The sequence below is a fragment of the Marmota flaviventris genome, chromosome 10 (assembly GCF_047511675.1).
Source record: "Marmota flaviventris isolate mMarFla1 chromosome 10, mMarFla1.hap1, whole genome shotgun sequence".
Classification (NCBI taxonomy): domain Eukaryota; kingdom Metazoa; phylum Chordata; class Mammalia; order Rodentia; family Sciuridae; genus Marmota; species Marmota flaviventris.
In genome coordinates, this window is record NC_092507.1 from 14,044,170 (window position 1) to 14,062,388 (window position 18,219).

At 58.9% G+C, this 18,219-nt stretch overlaps 2 protein-coding genes across 2 annotated transcripts in view; one reads left to right on the plus strand and one right to left on the minus strand.

Moving 5' to 3' along the window:
* The first annotated feature begins 853 nt into the window (after positions 1–853).
* On the plus strand, positions 854–10,607 carry Htr6 (5-hydroxytryptamine receptor 6). Its single transcript, XM_027951842.2, has 3 exons — positions 854–1,567; positions 9,878–10,036; positions 10,164–10,607. The coding sequence occupies exons 1-3, from the start codon at positions 854–856 to the stop codon at positions 10,605–10,607; spliced, it is 1,317 nt and encodes a 438-aa protein (XP_027807643.2).
* Positions 10,608–12,666: 2,059 nt separating this feature from the next.
* Tmco4 (transmembrane and coiled-coil domains 4) overlaps positions 12,667–18,219 on the minus strand; it is a 78,930-nt gene continuing 73,377 nt past the window's right edge. The window contains 3 exon segments of the mRNA XM_027951872.2: positions 12,667–13,404; positions 13,406–13,696; positions 18,084–18,201. Coding sequence (XP_027807673.2) covers positions 13,306–13,404; positions 13,406–13,696; positions 18,084–18,201 — 508 coding nt within the window. The 3' untranslated portion in view covers positions 12,667–13,305.

Here is an 18,219-nt window from a genome sequence, read left to right on the forward strand (position 1 = left end):
CCACCGCCTGGGGTACGGGGACCCTCTGCGGCGAGGCTGGGGCCCGTCTCCCCGCCCACCGCGGGGCGGGGCGCACGCTCGGCGGCCCCGGGACCGCGCGCTCCCGAAGCAGCCCCGGCTCCTCGCCGCGCCTCCCGTGCTCCCGAGTCCCCGGCGCACGGCCGCGTCTCCTCCAGCCCGGCGGGCCTGCGGCAGTCGCCGGCAGCCGAGCGCCCCAGGTACGGAGCGCGGGCGGGCAGGGGCGGAGCGCGGCGCTGCCCTCTGCCGCCCGCGGGGCCTGCCCGGCACGGCCCGGGGCCTCCCGCGTGCCGCAGGGCTGCCTCTGCGCCGGCGGGAGAGAGACCTGCCTTCCCCGCTGGGCTTTGCAACAGTGCCTGGGCCACCAAACCGCGACCCCAAGAGCGACGGCTTCGATCTAGCGTTCCAACACGCCCACCCTCGCAGGGCAGCCTGCGCCGCCGGACAGCGCCCTCGGCCTGGGGTCCCGCCTTCCCGGTGCCCCCGCCCTAGACCCTAGGCCCGCCCCCTCAGGGGACTGTCCCACTCGGGGGAGCCCAGCCGACCTCCGCCTAACTTTCCGCGGCTCCCTTCAGGGGGACTCGCTCATCAGGTGCCCCTCCCCAAACTTACTGCCCGTGGCCTCGAGGGGTCCCTGCCGCATCCCGGGGCGCGGGAGATATAACCCCTGTGCCTCCACTTCTGGTCGCTGCCCCTTAGCGCCCCGACCCTCTCTTGTCGCCTACCCGCCTGGGGACGGTGTTGCTCTTCTCGCGGACAACAACCTCGGCTCCTCCAGGCTGCTCACCGTCTCCCCGCCCATCCTATCACGTCCCTGTACGCATCCCCAGCCTCCATGGTCCCAGACCCAGGCCCTGCCAACAACAGCACCCCGGCCTGGGGCCCCGGACCTCCGGCGGCCCCCGGGGGCAGCGGCTGGGTGGCGGCCGTGCTGTGTGTGGTCATAGCGCTGACGGCGGCGGCCAACTCGCTGCTCATCGCGCTCATCTGCACGCAGCCAGCGCTGCGCAACACGTCCAACTTCTTCCTGGTGTCGCTCTTCACGTCGGACCTGATGGTGGGGCTGGTGGTGATGCCACCGGCCATGCTGAACGCGCTGTATGGACGCTGGGTGCTGGCGCGTGACCTCTGCCTGCTCTGGGCGGCTTTCGACGTGATGTGCTGCAGCGCCTCCATCCTTAACCTCTGCCTCATCAGCCTGGACCGCTACCTGCTCATCCTGTCGCCGCTGCGCTACAAGCTGCGCATGACGCCCCCGCGCGCCCTGGCGCTGGTCCTGGGCGCCTGGAGCCTGGCTGCGCTCGCCTCCTTCCTGCCTCTGCTGCTGGGCTGGCACGAGCTGGGCCACGTGCGGGCACCTGCTCTGGGCCAGTGCCAACTGCTGCCCAGTCTGCCCTTCGTCCTCGTGGCGTCAGGCCTCACCTTCTTTCTGCCCTCTGGTGCCATCTGCTTCACCTATTGCAGGATCCTCCTGGCTGCCCGCAGGCAGGCCGTGCAGGTGGCCTCGCTCACCACCGGCGTGGCCAGCCAGGCCTTGGAGACACTGCAGGTACTGGGGATGCTCCCGGAGATCTGGGCTTGTGGGATGGACAGGAATGAGTGGCCCTTGTGGCCCACCACTTAGTAGAGACTTGCCGATGACCTCCTCTGGGCCTTCCTGGTGCCCACCTTTCCTCTCAGCTCAGGACAGTGTCATTGGGATGCAGGGCAGGCAGCTGACTGTGCGCAGGGAATCTAGGGTGGCCACCCTCCCCCCATCGGCTCCTCCCTTGTCTTCCTCATCATGGCACCATGGTGGCCTCATGCCAGAAATTCAGGGAGAATTTCTCTCTTGCACTCATGCCATTCTTGATCCAGGCCCGTTGGTTCTGCCTCCTGAATAGGTGCTGTCTCCACTGGCACCTCCCGAATCCAAGCCACATTGCTTCTCACCTGGGAGCCTTGGGAGGCCTCTGCTGGCTGCCTGCTTCCAGGGCAGGTGAGCGGCTGCCTCCTCTGCTCAGGAGCCAGAGCAACTTACAAAGGAAGTAACCAGTTGCTCCCCTGCTCAAACCCCCACTGCACTCAAGATATCTCAGGATGTGGCCTCAGGATGTGGTCCTGCAGCCTTCCTCCCTGTCTCCCCTCTGCCTCTCTCTCAGGCTGCACCAAGCAACCTTGGCGTCCTCACGCAGCCCTTAGCAGGCACCAGGCTCCAATCTGTGCTAATGTCTTTGCACTTGCTGTCCCCTCTGCCTGGCATGCTCTTCCCTGGGCCTGCTCCTGTCTGACCCTTTCCAGCTCACCTGTTCCCAGAATGGTCTTGACCGTCCTGTCTGCAGAGCCATCACCCTGCCCCATCTGTTCTCCATCAAACCCCAGCTTACTTGTGGTCTTGGTCATCCTGGCTTAAATATTAGCCCTGTGGGGGGTTGCATGGATCTAGCTCAGTTTTGGTCCCCAGTGCACATAATAGATGCTCAATAACTGCTTGTGAATGGGGAAGGCACTCTGAGCTCCACGCTCTGCGAGCCCTACAAGTGGCCTGACTGCTCACATTGTGCCCAAGCCCTGTGGTTCGTCTTGAGAGGTGGAGTGTAGGCTGATGAGGCCTGAGCCTCCAAGACGTGGGTCACTAAGTCTAAGGCCCTGGGGGAGGTAGCACTGGGCTGCCCAGGGTCATCTTGGCTTGGGGCCTGACTGGAGTAAAGGGCTCGCAGCCTCCTGGTGGCCTCCCAGAGCAGCTGCACTGTGGCACTCAGCAGTGAGGCTCAGAGCTGGACCCGGCCCTCCACCTCAGAGGCCAGGGTGGCCCTGCTTGGTCTCCCTATCTGTGCTCCCCACATTCTTAAGTCCCAACAGGCGGCTATGACTGGACTGGCTTCTTCAGAGGTGGGCTGGCTGCCCTGGCCGGCCCACGCTCTCTCTTATGTTTATAAAGATTTGCTTTCTTCTCTGGGGCCAGCGGACGGCTCACTTGATCAGGCCTTCCCAACTGGGTGCAGTGTCCCCTCCTAAGTCCTTTGGTTTTTCTGTCACTTGACTTGAGTATGAAAGGCGAGAACGCAGGTTTCTCTCCTGTGGGAACTTTCTGAGTTAAAAGGAAGGTAACTCTGGAAGGAAGTGGACAGTTGGCAGCCCTTGCCCTAGGTAGAGGGGGGTCACAGGCGGCATCCACTGACCACCTAGAAGTAGCTCTACCTTCACAGCATGTCCAGGCTCTGAGCGGGTCTTTCCTCTCTCCTGCTGCTCATCAGGGCTGGGCCCCTTCACTGATGCCCGGGTTATTGGCAGTCATCTCCAAACTGACTCCCTAATTCTGACCTTGCTCCCTTTCAACCTTATATAGTAGCTGAGTGATCCCTGTCCCTTCAAGTCATTTGTCTGCTCTGGTTACCTTGCATCTCATGTCCCCAGACCCTCTGTTCCTCATCTGGCTTTCCTCTCCTTTCACCAGCCAACTTGTTCTTTCTCTTTGAGCTACCCTGGTCTCCTGCTATTCTTGGAACACACGGAGCCCATTCCTGTCTCAGGACCTTTGCACTTGCTGTCCCCTCTGTCTTGAGTATTCTTCCTTCACACCTACATAGGTTTTCCCATTTCTTCCTTCTGGCCTCCATTCACTTCCTTCCCTAATCTGTCTTTCAAGGGTACTAACTTGCAGCCAGATGTGGTGGGGCACACCTGTAATCCCAGCAACTCAGGAGCCTAAAGCAGGAGGATTGCAAGTTTAAGGCCAACCTCAGCAACTTAGTGAAATGCTATCTCAAAAAATAAGTAAATAAATAAAAAGGACTGGGGGTGTAACTTAGAGGTAAAGCACCCCTGGGTTCAATTCTCCCTCCTCCAGCACCTTCCCTGGGGCCTCTCGGCAGCATCAAGGATAACCTGAAATATTTTATACTCACCCATTTATTTGTTGATTTCTTACTTCCTCCAGGAGGATGAAGCTCTGTGAGGGTGGGGACTGGTCTTTTTGTTTACTGTGTGTTTCTAGCACCTCACACGGCACCCAGCACGTCCTGGGTGCTCAGCACGTGTTCACAGGGGGATGGAGTGAGCACAGCACCCCAGGGAGCTGGGGCCCCAGGCTGCCCACGTCGATGCCTAGTCTCTCTCTGGGCGAGATTCTAAATCACTTTTTTTTTTTGGTACTGTGGATTGATTGAACACAGGGGTGCTCTACCACTGAGCTACACCCCCAGCTCTTTTTATTTTTTAATTTCGAGACAGGGTCTCACTGAGTTGCTGAGGCTGGCCTTAACATTGTGATCCTCCTGCCTCAGCCTCCTGAGTGCTGGGATTACAGGTGTGTGCCACCACCCATAATAATAAGCCTAGTGATAAGCTTTTTATCATGTGAATTCATTTCTTTGATAGCATGTATTGAGTACCTACTGTGTACAGGAGCTGCTGTGGGCTGCAGATGTGGTGTGAGCAGGACTGGCGAGGCCCTGCCCTCTTGGAATCTGGGTTTTGGCTGGAGAGAGAGAGATTTGGAGAGGCAGACGCTGGTCATGAAGCGCTCTCAGGAGGGCGGTGGAGCCTAGGGAAGGGGCGCCTCTCTCAGCCAATGTTCTGCATCTACTCACTGTGTGTGTGTTGGGAAACTACAGAGGTCAGAGTGAGCCTTAAAACCAGGGGCCATGCCCTGGGCACTGGGGCCAGCACCCTACCTCCAGGGCAGAATGACCCACAGCCCTTGAGCCTGAGATGTGCACCACCCCCTCCCGGCCTCCTCAGCGAGCCCTGTGTATCCATCATCCTCATCTCTGGAAATGGCCTGCTTTGGGGAATTTGTGTCTGGGCTGCTGCTCTATCCTGACTCCTGTGTGGTGACCCTTTTCCTCCTCCAGGGCTGCCTGCCACAGAGGCCAGCAGCATCCAACCTGGACGTGGGGCCTCTTTCCGTGCCAGGACCTTAAGGCGCCTCAGGGACCCTGTCCTCCGGTGCTGCGCCCACTCTGCCTTTGCTCCCCCCCACAGCCTCTAGTTTCCCCACAGAGGGGACAAGCCCAGCACAGGTCTCCGAAGTCCCGCCCCCCGGGGTTGAGAACCTTCTTGCTGGTCAGCATCGGTGTCCCCCCGACATACGCCTGTGTGTGCCATGGGCTTTCAGAAGCCTCTGGTTGGTCCAGTGGTTTCCGCGGCCTTCCTGGCAGCCCAGGGCCGGGGACAGAGGCCCTGCTCAGAGCTGGGCTGCGGGGGATGGGCTGGGGTGTGGGGCTCAGATGCTGCGGGGAGGGGGTGGTGCGAGCGAGTGTGTGCACGTGAGTGTGCATGTGTGTGCATGTAAGTGTGCATGTGTGTGCACGTGAGTGTGCGTGTGTGAGAGGTGGGTGCCCGGGTAGGAGTGGTGCTCAGCCTTGGGCGATTCTGGAGGCTGAGGGCATGGCCATGCAGCCTTGGGGCAGCACCCGGGCAGGCAGTGTGGGTGCTCAGCCTGGCACAGTAACAGGAGGGAGCCAACTGGGAGTTCCCTGCAGCCTCCTCCGCTGCATCTCCCACCCTCCCCCTCCTTTCCCACCCAAGCCTCCTTTCTCTGCACCCCCTCGCTCACTCTCCCTCACCCAACTGTGCCTGTGCTGTCTCAGTGATCCATCTCCCTCCACCTCTGTCCTTCCCCCTCCTCCTCCTCTCTGGAGGAGGCTGTGATCACAGGAATATCTGTGTGGGGGAGGAGGGGGTCGAGCTGGGAGAGGCTGGCTCAGGGGCTGTGTGCGGCTGCTCCAAGCCAGGCAGCTGGTGTAGGCAGGGCCGGGCAGGAGCCTGGTGTTTGTCCTGTCTTTGCCATCACAGCTGGATGACTTTGGAGAAGTCATTTCACCACCCCGTATCCCCCTGGGACTAACGAAACTTATCCTGTGGCCCAGGGCTGAGCTCAGTAGCCTAGACTGTGTGAGGCTTCAGGTTCAATCCCCAGCATTGAAAAAAAATCCCTGTCTTCCTATTGATGCCACTAGATCAGTGTTGCCATTAGGACCCGCTAAGCTGGACACTGACAATAAACAGCAGTAATGACAGCTGACACTTACATGACCCTATGTGCCAGGAGCTGTTCTGATCACTTTTGTGTATTATCTCACTTAATCCCTAATCCAGTCCTGTGAGGTCGATGGTCTTATAATTGCCATTTTACAGAAGAGGAGACACAGGCACAGAGAGGTGGAGGAACTTGCCTGAGTCACACTCAGCTGGGTAGTAACAGCCAGAATCCAGCACAGGAAGTCGGGCTCCAGAGCATGTCTGTGGCCTTCACACTGTGATCAGATGAGGGTACAAGGTGGGAATGCACAAGGGAATACATAAGTCCACTCTATTTGATTGTTTTGCAGTGTTGGGGACCAAACCCAGAGACTGGCCCTTGCCAAATGAGTGCCCTACCACCGAGTTGCACCCCTGCTTTCAAATAAAAACTCAACAATAAAGTAAAAGATCCCCCAAATCCTTCCCTTCCATCCCCAGGGGCACTCAGTCTTTTGGGCATGTCCTCCAGGTCCTCATTCCGTGTTTACATATCTGTACACTAGCCAAGGAGTCTTGGTGTTTTGGGGCGTGGGTACTGTGGCACATGCATGTAAATCCCAGCAACTTGAGAGGCTGAGGCAGGAGGATGGCATGTTTAAGGTCAGTCTGGGCAACTTAGTGAGACCCTGTCTCAAAATAAAAACTGAAAAGGTCTCAGTGGTAAAGTGCCCCCAGATTTCATCCCCAGTGCCAGAACCCCCAAGCCCTGCCAGCCTCTGTCCAACGCTGCCCTCCAAGACAGGAGAGATAATCCAGGGCTTTCCTGAATTTGTCCTTGACATCCGCAAAGCCAAGTTTCCGTATTTGTAAAAACATACAGAGGGACGGAGTTATGGTGTGCTTTGTCTCCCCGCCTCCCCTCTGCTCCATTCCAGAATGAGAACCCCTGGTCCTGGGGAAGAGCAGGGCGCAGGCTGTGGCCGGGTTTCAGCACCGCGGACAAGGCTCTGCCTCTGGAAAGGGGAGGGCGCAGGGGGAAGGAGCTCTGCAGAGAGGGGTAGGGGGACTCGGCAGTGACACATCTTGGCTTTGCCGCCTCCGCCCCCTTCCCATCTGCCTGGGTTGCCTGGGAATCTGGATCCCTCCTGCCTCTTTCTGATCTTTCCATCTCCCCACAACCAGCCCACCACTGTCTGTCGCAGGAAGGTTCTCGTGCAATTTAGGAAACGCTGGCCACTCCCTGGTTTCAAAGCCCAAGTGTGCTCCCCGTGGCCCACGCGACCATTCTGTAAATTGTGCACGCTGGCACGTCCTTAAATTGGAAAGATAGGTGGGTCTCACTTTGAGTAAATCTTAAATAGGAAAAGCCAGGTTGGTCTCAGCACATGGTTCACAGGGGGCTTCCCTCCCCAGCTTTCTGGACTCTAGAGGATGCATGATGGAGGCTAGAGCCTTCCAAGTGCCTCTGAACCTTCTGGAAGTGTGGGACTTTGTGTGTGTGTGTGTGTGTGTACAAACTGATGAGCTTTTTTATTTTCTGGGGAGAGGTTTTTGTAGATTACTTAGATTTTTGTTTTGGTGCAGGGGATGGAATCCAGGGCTTTGCCATGTTCAGCCAGTGCTCTACCACTGAGCTACACCCACAGCCCTTTTAATCCATGTTGTGACAAGGTCTCGCTGTATTGCCGAGTCCCCAAACTTGTGATCCTCCTGCTTCTGCCTCCCGAGGAGCGGGGATTACAGGCGTGAACCACCACACTCAGCTTACTTCCAAGTTCTACTCAATGACATGAGCACTCATCGGGGGGGCTGGGGTTGTGGCTCAGAGGTAGAGCGCTCGCCTAGCATGTGTGAGGCACTGGGTTCGATCCTCAGCACCACATAAAGTAAAATAAAGACACTGTGTCCACTATAACTAAAAAATAAGTATTAAAAACAGAAATGAAGGTGGGACAAAGTTAATCAAGAGAGAGAAGGAAAAGAAAATAGCTTTTATTGAGCTCCTACTGTGTACCTGGCACTATCTGGCCCAGGAGGTAGGTACTTCCATTTCCATATTATAAATGGAGGGGGGGGGAATTAGATGTTTCTCAAGTGTATTCATTCCATTCCTGTCTAACAATTCAGAATTTTCTCACTTCATGTTCCTGGTAGGGCTGGCTCCCTCTGATCCAAACCCATTCTGTATAGAGCACTGCCAGAATAATCACATGAAAATTTCATGTATAGCACTTGAGTTCCCTACTGAGAATAGTGAAATGCCTTATGCTTCTGTATTTGCCCACTGACTCGGCCCTAACTAACTAAATAAATATGTGTTGCTTAAAACCTTCCCATGTAGCCAGGCATGGTAGCATATGCCTGTAATCCCAGGGATTTGGGAGGCTGAGGCAGGAGGATCACAATTTGGAGGCCAGCCTCAGCAACTTATCAAGACCCTCTCTCAAAATAAAAAATATAAAGGGCAGGGGATGTAGCTCGGTGGTTCAATTCCTAGCTTCAGTCCTGAGTACTGCAAACAAAACAACCACCAAAAACAAAAAACAAACAAAAAAAAAACAACCAACCAACCAAGTCCCCCGAGCCCCCCCAGGCCTATTTGTAGTAGAAGCAAGTTTTTGGGACAACAGTGTTTAATATGCCAAATGCACGTGAAAAAGTCAAGGCAACTTAAATGCCCTTAAGAGAAAATGGAATTTAGACCCTTCACAATCTCCACACCACTAGACCAGCCCTCTTTAGAGAAAGGAGGCACTGAGATTAGGATGTCTGGGGGACAGAAAACACCCTCAACTAGTCACTTCAGTTTCTTAAAATTTCATAAAGTTAAGAAGGAGAACTTCTGGGCTATGGGACCAGCCCTGCAGAGCCATTTGAGCTTTCGGGTCCGCTGGTTTCCTGAAGTTCTAACGGCCCCTGGCCTGGTCCTCCTTCTGGTGGCTGCTGGGGAACAGCTTCTCCCCCCACTTTCTTAAGTACCAGGGATTGAACTGAGGGGTGCTCAACCCCTGAGCCCCATCCCCAGCCCTATTTTGTATTTTATTTAGAGACAGGGTCTCACTGAGTGGCTTAGGGCCTCACCATTGCTAAGGCTGGATTTGAACTCATGATCCTCCTGCCTCAGCCTCCTGAGCCGCTGGGATTACAGGTGTGCACCACCGCGCCTGGCTGCTCTCCCGCTCTTGATGTCCGCTGTCGAGACGGGAGATGCCCGCTGGTCCTGGCATAAGTGACTTGTAGGATTCCAAGGTCACTAGCATCCCTAGCAATCTATAAAAGATTCAATGGCCATCGTTTGCTTTGTGCACACGTTCTCCAAAAACTACAACAAACACTTCTGTTTTACGGAGCACAGGAGTCATCACACAGGCACACGCATTGTTCCCAAATAGGAAGAGACTCCATACGCTAAGGCGGTGCCTGGCGGCTGCACACACTCTTTCCCTCTTTCTTCAAGTGCTGTTCAAGTGTATTCAATTCTTGAACTGCGAAAGGCTCTGGAAAGTTCTGTGTGCTGAAGGTTGACTTGGGGGGATGACTGTTCCACTGCGCTGCCTGGAGCTCCTTTGTGGAACTCAGGGTCAGGGTCAGGGTCAGGGTCAAGGTCAGGGCTCATCCAGGTCCATGCCTGGCTCAGTTTCAAACGTTGGTGTCAGGGTTTGGTCTAGGACTGAGGTCAGTACTTAGCATTTTGCCCAAATCAGGCTTGGTTGGGCGCCATGGTCAGCGTGCAGTTTGGAGTCGGGGTCAGGCCTCAGTCTGGGGCCGCAGCTGGGCCGGTCCAGGGTGAGGACTCAGTTAGCCGCTGGCTCTAGAGTTCAGCCTGCAGTTGGGGTTGAGGTTCAGTCGATGGCCAGGAGCAGAACCAAACTGGGCTCTTGCTCACCTGACTGCCGTGACCTTCCTTTGCCAGGTGCCCAGGACCCCACGGCCAGGCGGGGAGTCGGCTGACAGCAGGCGTCTGGCCACCAAGCACAGCAGGAAGGCCTTGAAGGCCAGCCTGACGCTGGGCATCCTGCTGGGCATGTTCTTCGTAACGTGGCTGCCCTTCTTCGTGGCCAACGTGGCCCAGGTAAGGCCGTGGCTGGGGGTGGGACGAGGGGGAGGGTGGGCACCTCCCGTGGTGTTTGCCGCCTCTGGGCTGGGTACGGGGAGCCGGTTCCTGCTCTCAGCCGAGGGTGACCCACCTGTGTCCCCAGGCTGTGTGCGACTGCATTTCCCCGGGCCTCTTCGATGTCCTCACGTGGCTGGGGTACTGCAACAGCACCATGAACCCCATCATCTACCCACTCTTCATGCGGGACTTCAAGCGGGCCCTGGCCAGGCTCCTGCCGTGCCCCCACTGTCCTCAGCAGCGCCGGGCCAGCCTGGCGTCCCCCTCCATGCGCACCTCTCACAGTGGCGCCCGGCCAGGCCTCAGCCTGCAGCAGGTGCTGCCGCTGCCGCTGCCCCCGGACTCGGGCTCCGACTCGGACTCGGGCTCCAGAGGCTCCTCGGGCCTTCAGCTCACGGCCCAGCTACTGCTGCCTGGCGAGGCCACCCGGGACCCTGCGCTGCCCGCCAGGACCCAGATGGTCAACTTTGACATCGATCCCGCGGACAGGGAGCTGCGGCTGCACCCGCTGGGTACCCCCACGAGCTGACCGAGTTTGGAGCCGGCCGGCGGGGAGGTGGGTCGGACAGGCCGGGCCCCCAAGGTCTCAGGCCAACGGAACCCCTGAGCTCCAGGCCACCGGCCTGAAGGAGGAGCTGCCTGGGGTGTCCTTCTCTGCAAGATGGTCCCTTCCTGAGTGTGACTCGGGGTTCGTGGGGGATGGTTGGAGGACTCTGGGAGTCGGGAGCAGGACTTCTTGGTTCAGAGGAGGATGAGAAAAATTCCTGTCCTTTGCCCCTTCTCTCAGGTTGGTGGGAGGGGACGCGTCCATCTGTCGACGCGGGTCCTGGCTTGGCCCGATCCCTTGCTCCTCAGCGTCCGGTCAGCATTCTCATGGCCTTCTGGGAGTCTGCTCAGAATGCCCATCTCTGCCCACCCCAGACTGCCGAGTCAGAGTGTGTGTTAAAAGGCCCAGGTTGGCCACGGGCCCCTGTGGCTGGAGGGGGCTGGCAGAGGGGATCTTTAACCCCAAGAATGCCGTGCAGGACACTGCTTGGACCTGCCAGTCCCCCGGACGTGTGTGGCGGCACAGGAAAGCCCCTGGCCTTCCCAGGCGCAGGCTGGCTGGACCTGAACCTTTGCTTTTCTGCTTCTCCCTCGGGGGCCTGGCACGGGCTGCTTGGCCTCTGAGAGCCCCGGTTTTCCCATGTGTGAAGTGGGGTAGTCGTGACACCAACCCTCGGGTCATTGTGAGCATGAGCATGATACGTACTGTGTTTCCAGCCTCAGCAGGGGTCCGCGTATGGTCCACCAGCCCAGGGGTCCTGGCTTTGGCCTGAAAGGGCTATTTGTTCGTTTAGTTCTTTTCGGGGGGTGGAGGCCAGAGCTGGGCACCTGCTAGCCAAGCGCTCCTGCTCTGAGCTGCCCCCCGCCCGGCCCCTCTGTTCTTTTAACAGTTCGCTCCCTCTTTTCCGTCCCAGCCCAGATTCCCGGGGACTAACTCGGTTCCCCAGCTCCCCATTCTGGGTGCTGGGTGGGGCCCCCGTTGCTCAGGGACCCTCCTGGCCTCCGCACTGTCCCTCCTGGCGCTAAGGGCGGACAGCACTTTCCTGTTCAGCCTGGGTCATGCGTCTCCCTTGGCCTTGGGCTTCCCTGGACCTGGAAGGGAACAGCCGATGGGAGAAGCCCCGCCCCCGTCCCACCTCCTTCTAGCTTTCTCTGGGGTCAGTGAGGGCCAGGGGCCTCCAGGGTCAGCAGAGCAGAGCTGAGGAGAGCTCTCCCTGGTGGGGGGCTGCAGGCAGGGGCCTTGCTTTCCGGTCAGGGAACCGGGTGGGGGACTCCTGGCTCCCGGCCCACCTGCCCGAGGCTCCTTCGCAGCCGGAGGTTTTCCTTAAAGCCCCGAAGACCCACCAACCAGACTTTCAGGGGTCCCCTGCGCATGGCCTGGCGCTCTCCTTGGTGCTGATCAGACTCAAGCCGGCCCGGGCCGCTGGCCGCTGGCCACAGAGGGGCCATGGTGCTTGCTGGGACTTCCTCGTGCCTCCAGGCCTGCCCGAGGGGACTCTCAATAAACTCTCGCTGAAGGACGTGACTGTGGTGTGGACTGGATTCTGTCGCGGCAACGCTGGGGGCTTGCAAAGCGCTGGGACAATGGGAAGTGACCCTGGCCCAAGAGTTCTGGCCCTGACTCTGCCCCTAATGTGCTTTGGGACCCCAGGATCATGTGCCCTTTGGACCCTGGCTTCCCACATGTGGTGTGAGCAGTGTGGACTAGAATCAGCAGGAGTTGTGTAAATGTCTGCAGGATGAATAAACGCCCGCACCCGAGCGCCACCCGGCGCCACTTGGAGCCTACATTCTGTGACTCACTTCTGCCCTCCCCCACCTCCCTCAAAGCTGTCCGCACAGCCTGTCCCGTCCAGCTTGGCACTGATGAGGGCTCCATCACTGATGGGCTGTGTGACCTTCAGCAGGTTACCTAACTTCTCTGAGCCTCATTTTCCTCAAGTATGAAAAGAAGATGGTCATAGTACCTGCTCCACAGGGTGAAGGTGGGTGGAAACAACCCCGGTGAGCGCTTGGTATGGGGTAAATAATACGCGGTTGCCGCTCATATTATTTTTTATTAATTTCCTCCCTGTTCCTGCTGTAGGAGACCCTTCCCCTGAGATCCATTCTTGTCGCTGGGCCCAGTTCCCGCCACTCCATGTGCTGATTCGGCATTTACTGCTCCAGCCCATGATATGGCACAGCTCTGGGGGCTGCTTACAACGTCACAGCTACGTGACCGTTGCTCCTATAGTTGTGCTGTGCCCAAACGGCAGGACTGCGCGGGACAGAGCTGGTCCGTGTACTGAGTGGAGAGAGGGAGCTGCCCCCTGGGCACCTGCGCCCCTGTGGGTGCCGGTGAGTGGGCCCGGGGAGGCAGGTGGCTGGGAGTCCCAGCCCCACACATCTCTCGGGACCTCCCGGACAGCCAGACCCCACAGCTGGGACCTGGGGTGCAGGCAGCCCCCGCTGCCTGGGAGTCCTGGGCTCCCGCTGGGCTGGGCTGGCCTTGCAGCCTCTGCTCCCCAGGGAAGGACTGTCCCCCACTGTCCTTCCTTCTGGTCCCTCTTCAAGTCTGACCCCTGCATCTCAGGAGCGGCCTCTGCAGGGATTTGCCCACCTCAGCCCTCACCTGGGGGCTCAGCGGAACCAAAGCTGCATATAGAAACCCGAGAGATGGCCCAGGTCCCCCGCTGGGGTCAGTCCAGCCCCGGGCAGGGGCCCTGGGTCTCGCGGGCACAGTCAGGGCAGCCCAGTGGGTTGGGGTCCACACCATGGCTGCACATAGGGGGGGCTCCCGGCTGGGCCTGCAGCGGCAGGAAGCGAGGCCCCTTCAGATGGATGCGGCCCCACTGGCTCCTGGGCTTGGCTGGGGTCAGCGGACGCTCTGGCGGTGTCTCTGGGTGCGGGACCCTGGGTCTGCCCATCCTGGCGGCTGGTCTTGTCTGCCGCTGCCTGCCGAGGCTCCTCCTGGGGCGGGCCGCCTGGGGCCAGCAAGAGCCCCTTCTCGCCCCAGCCTGGCTTGGTGCGGACGCCCACGGCCTTCAGGATGACATCCATCTGCTTGGCATAGTCCAGGTGGCCGCTGACCTGCAGGAGGACAGTGAGTGAGGGCCACGGTGGTGGTGGGCAGGGCCCAGCCCTCCTGGGTCCCCCAGTGAAGCCTCTGAACCTTGTCCTTGTCCCTGGCCAACCAGTCACCAGTCCCACGCCTCCTTCTCAGAGTCTCCCAGATCCAGAGTGGGGTGGGAGGGCCCCGGGCTCAGAGGAGGTCTAGAACTTATGAAGTAAAGATGGAGGACGTTTCTCTACGCGGCCTGCATCCTCTGGGACTGGACAGCCAGGTGGACGGTCTCCTCTGCCTGCAGCTAGTGGCCCGGCTGCTCCTAGCTGTGGGCTTGGGACAAGTCCCTACCCCACCCTCACTGTCTCAGCTGTACTACGGGGACAGTAAGGCCAGCTTCGAAGGGGGTAAAATAAAGCCCAGATGCAGACCATGAGATCTGTCCTCAGTGCTCCTGCCTCTCCTGCCTCAGCCCGACAGCACCCACACAGGGTCCCCAGCTGCCCGCGCAGTGAGGTGCAGCGCTGAGATGCTTTTGGCCAACGAGATGACTGGAGTTTGAACGTGGCCCCCTGAGTTCATGCGTTGGAACCCAGCCCTGGTGCCACAGTGTTGGAGGTGACTAGGTCCTGAGGTGCCTCGAGAAGGGCTAGTGGGCTCGGGGGCTGTGGCTCAGTGGGAGTGCACTTGCCTAGCGCGGTGGGGCCCCGGGTTCTGTCCCCAGCACTGCGCACACACAGAGGGGAGCGATGACGTCATTGCAGACCGGTCCTTACAAGTGGGTTTGTTATAAAAGTAACCGTGCCTCTCCCTTTCCCTCCCGCCTTCCTCCATGGGCTGACGTAGCAAGAAGGCCCCACCAGACCAGGTGCCATGCTATGCCCTTGGACTTCCCAGATTCCAGAAATGAGAGCCAACTCCATTTCCATTCATTGGGGATCACCTAGTTTCAGGAACTCTCGAATAGCAGCATAAACCCACTAAGACAGAGAGGAAGCAATGGTGTTATGTGGTGCCCCTGAGGAGCCGTGCTCTTCTTGACTCATTTCCTCTTTCCTGCTGGCTGGAAATCAGATGTGATGGCCCGAGCTTGAGCATCCATTTTGGGCCATGAACTGGACCACTAGGGTGGCACAGCAAGCAGCCAGACGGAGGGGACTCTGGCCCCTGAATACTGTGGAGCCAACAAGTCAGCCGGAAAGTGCCTATTCATGGGACAGAATCAACATCAGGGATCCATTATAGGGCTCGAATCCCAACTAGACAAGGGCCGAGAACTCAGAAGCGCCCATCCCCCTTCCTCAGAAAATAAGACCCCGTTTTTGTGCTTGGATGTGTCTGTGAGGGAAAAGGAGGCCGAGGAGGGAGCACGCGATGCCGGGCTGTGGCAACCGACGATGCCCGACACAGAGTAGGTCTGCACACAACTTAGCACCTACGTGAGTGGACACAGGCCCTCGGCAGGTGCTGGCTGCTAGTTGTGGCTGAGACTGAGCCATAGAGAGGGTCGGGGTTGCCCCAGAGCATCCAGCTGGGCGCCTTGGAGCAGGGACCTGGCCCCGGCCTGTTCCTAAGGCCCACGCTCTGCACAGAGAGGGCCGCCCCTGGCTCCTCAGGCCTCAGGTCCAGGGGGAGGCCAAGGAGGCCGTGCCCTTCCACAGGAGGGGGCTTACTTTGAGGCTTGGCGTCTGAGGCCCGGGCTGCCTTGCTCTCTTCTGCCAGGAGCTTGGGCCCCTGCCATATCCTGACTGCAGCTTCCCCACCTGGAAAATGGGGGTAAGACCCTGATGGCTGCAGGAGCTGGAGGGCCTGGTGCTTTGCGGGAACGGAGTCCATGCGACCTTCTACTGTTATGTTCCATGTACAATTCAGAAGAGTTTTTATAGAGACATTACTCCATTTGAGTTAGTGATACCCAGCCTCGGGGGGCTGGCAGGCGGTCACAGAGCACCAGTCTGGCAGGCAGCCGATGCTCCATGAATGTGGTTCCCTTACGTTAGTTTTCTTAGAAGGGGAATCCATTGAGGAACCCAAAATGGCTGCTTAAGCTCCAGCCATCATGTCTGAATTTCAGCCAATAGAAACTTCAGATCCACAGGAGACAAACGATAACTGCTTCTCTAAGGACAAACCCAGCTGCCTACCTCTATCTTTTTAGTGCTTGTGAAAGGCTGGTCGAAGGGTGGGGAAGAAAGGCCAGGTCAGGAAGAAAGGGACGTGTCTGTGGTTGCTTGTACAACTGACTCTGGGTGGAAATGCTACTGCACAGCTGTCCCAGGACCCGCAGCTGGGGCCCTCCTTGGCTACAGGTGGGCCCAGGTCTCAGCCAAGCCTCGTTCTGAGCTGCATTCCACCCAGGCGGGGCGTGGGGGCGGGAGTCACTCAGTGCTCCAGCCCAGCGGGTGCTGGAGGAAGACGTCCGCGCCCACCAGCTCCCTGGCTGTCCTGGTTGATCTGCAGCTGCCCAGATACACGCGGGACAGCACCGTGGCAAAGCCCTCTCTGATGGTCCCTGCTGGGGAGGGCCTTCCTGGGGGCCTCTGTGGGGCCCAGACCCCCCAGGGCTCCTCCTGTTTCCTGCCTCACAAGACACCCCCACACCCCACCGAGACGCGGACCCACCCACTTCTGCCTACCCAGCCACTCCTTCCGGCCTCTTGGGCCCCTCTGGACTCCTTTTCCTCTCGGCCTCGGTCTCCTCAGATGACACTGATGGGGACACCTGCACCACAAGGCCACTATAGGTGGCCCAGGCTTCTTGGCGGGTCCCAGGGCACTGCCCGAGGCCTCGCCTGCGCAGTGGGACCACCATGTGAACAGGTGACAAACCTCTGTGGCCACCGGGCAGTGCCAGGCGCCTGCCAGCTGTCGGGGTCGGGTGTCCACGTGGTGCCAGGCCCTTTGCTAACTTCTGGAGGCCAGTGGGCATCTCCTATGGGACATGAAGGGTCTTGCCCTGGTGGGGATGCGGGGGAGGGGCAGTCTTCTGCTGGCTGAACCCTGGCCCCAGGCGGGAAGGCCGCCTGGCCCCCCTCACTTATGGGCCCTGGAGATTCAGCCCCGGGTGGTCCACAGAAGTCAGCGGAGACCCAGGTCTGCAGGGCTCTGCAGCGGGGACCCTCCTCCACCCACCTGCCCCAGCAGCCTCCCAGGGGAACACAGAGGCAGCCTAATGACTTCTAATTGCCCGGAGGAGGAGAGCCCTGGGCGGCTCCTAATGTGATAAAGAGCTATTATTAGGCAGAGCTGGGGAGCTGCCAGGGAGGCAGTCTGAGGAGGGAAAGAAGACTGAGAGATGGTCCCACAGGCAAAGGCCAGAAGGTGCTGGCAGGGCCTGAGCCGAGGGAACCAGTATGAAATGAGGGCCTGCCCTGCACCAAGAGGCTTACATGTGCTGCCCGGGGGGAAGATAGGTGGTTTCCACCATTTCATAGATAAGGAGACCGAGGCTCACAGAGGTCCCCTTCCCACTCGCTATGATAAGCAGGTCTCAGTGGACGAAGGCTCTCCAAGCCTTAAAGATCATCTAGACACTCGAGTTGTTTGCGTGGCCGCCCAGACAGGCTCTTTCCACCCATCCCTGCAAGAATTCTCGCCAGCAGGACCCCTCAGGGTGCACATGGCCCCCTAGAGACGGAGTTGGAAGGTCTGGCGGTGGCACCCGGGCTGTCCCCTGATGAGGGCTCAGCTCTGGGTTCTGTCTCTGCTTCTGGTCTGGCTGGAGCCCTCTACCTGGTCCTTTGCTTGACCTGGTGGTTTCAGGGAGGGGCAGACAGGCCTGACTAGAGAGCTACGGGGTGGGGTGGGAGGGGAAGACCTGGGAATGGGGGTGGTGCGCAGTCATGTGGGGGGCCAGTGTAGGCTCTGGGGGATCAAGTCCAGCCCTGGTAATTGCAACTTGCGAGACAGGAACTTCTCTTTCTTTTCTTTTCTTTCCCCCTTGCTGTGCTGGGGATGAACCCGGACCTCACACACACTAGGCGAGTGCTCTACCACTGAACAACGTCCCAGCCCTTTTTCTTGAGACACGGTCTCACTACATTGCTGAGAACAGGTGACAAACTTTGGCCTCAAATTGTAATCCTCCTGCCTTGGCCTCCTGAGTGACAGATTACTGATGTGTGCCACTATGTCCTGCAAGACAGGAATTTTTCTAAACTTTGATTTCCTAATCCATGAAACGGGGATAGCAGTGCCTGTCCAGTGAGGATTAGCACTGGAGTGGAAGGCGGGGGACAGAGCCCTGCGGGAGGAAGGAGCCTGGTCAGTCGCCCCTGTCCCCGCCCAGCAGATTCTCAGTCTCTCCCTGCTCCAGCGCAGAGCCGGCCGGGGCCACTGTCTCCAGGGTCTAGGCTGCTGGACTGGGGTGGCCAGACACCTCCTCACACACAGGCAAACGCGGGCGACACTCACCACCGAGGACAGATCCACGTTCTCCATCCTGCGGTCCTGCAGCTGCACAGGCTGAAGGCCGGCGACGCGGAACTGCACGGAGGACGTGCGGTACACGAAGCTGAGCAGCCAGTCTCCCCTGTGGGCAGAGACGGGG

What these genes read in the sequence shown, in the direction of transcription:
- Htr6 (XM_027951842.2), top strand. Translation starts at nt 854, where the DNA reads ATGGTCCCAGACCCAGGCCCTGCCAACAACAGCACCCCGGCCTGGGGC. An exon ending in AGGCCTTGGAGACACTGCAG is followed by an intron (nt 1,568 to 9,877) that starts GTACTGGGGATG and finishes TTCCTTTGCCAG; the next exon opens with GTGCCCAGGACCCCACGGCC. An exon ending in TCGTGGCCAACGTGGCCCAG is followed by an intron (nt 10,037 to 10,163) that starts GTAAGGCCGTGG and finishes CTGTGTCCCCAG; the next exon opens with GCTGTGTGCGACTGCATTTC.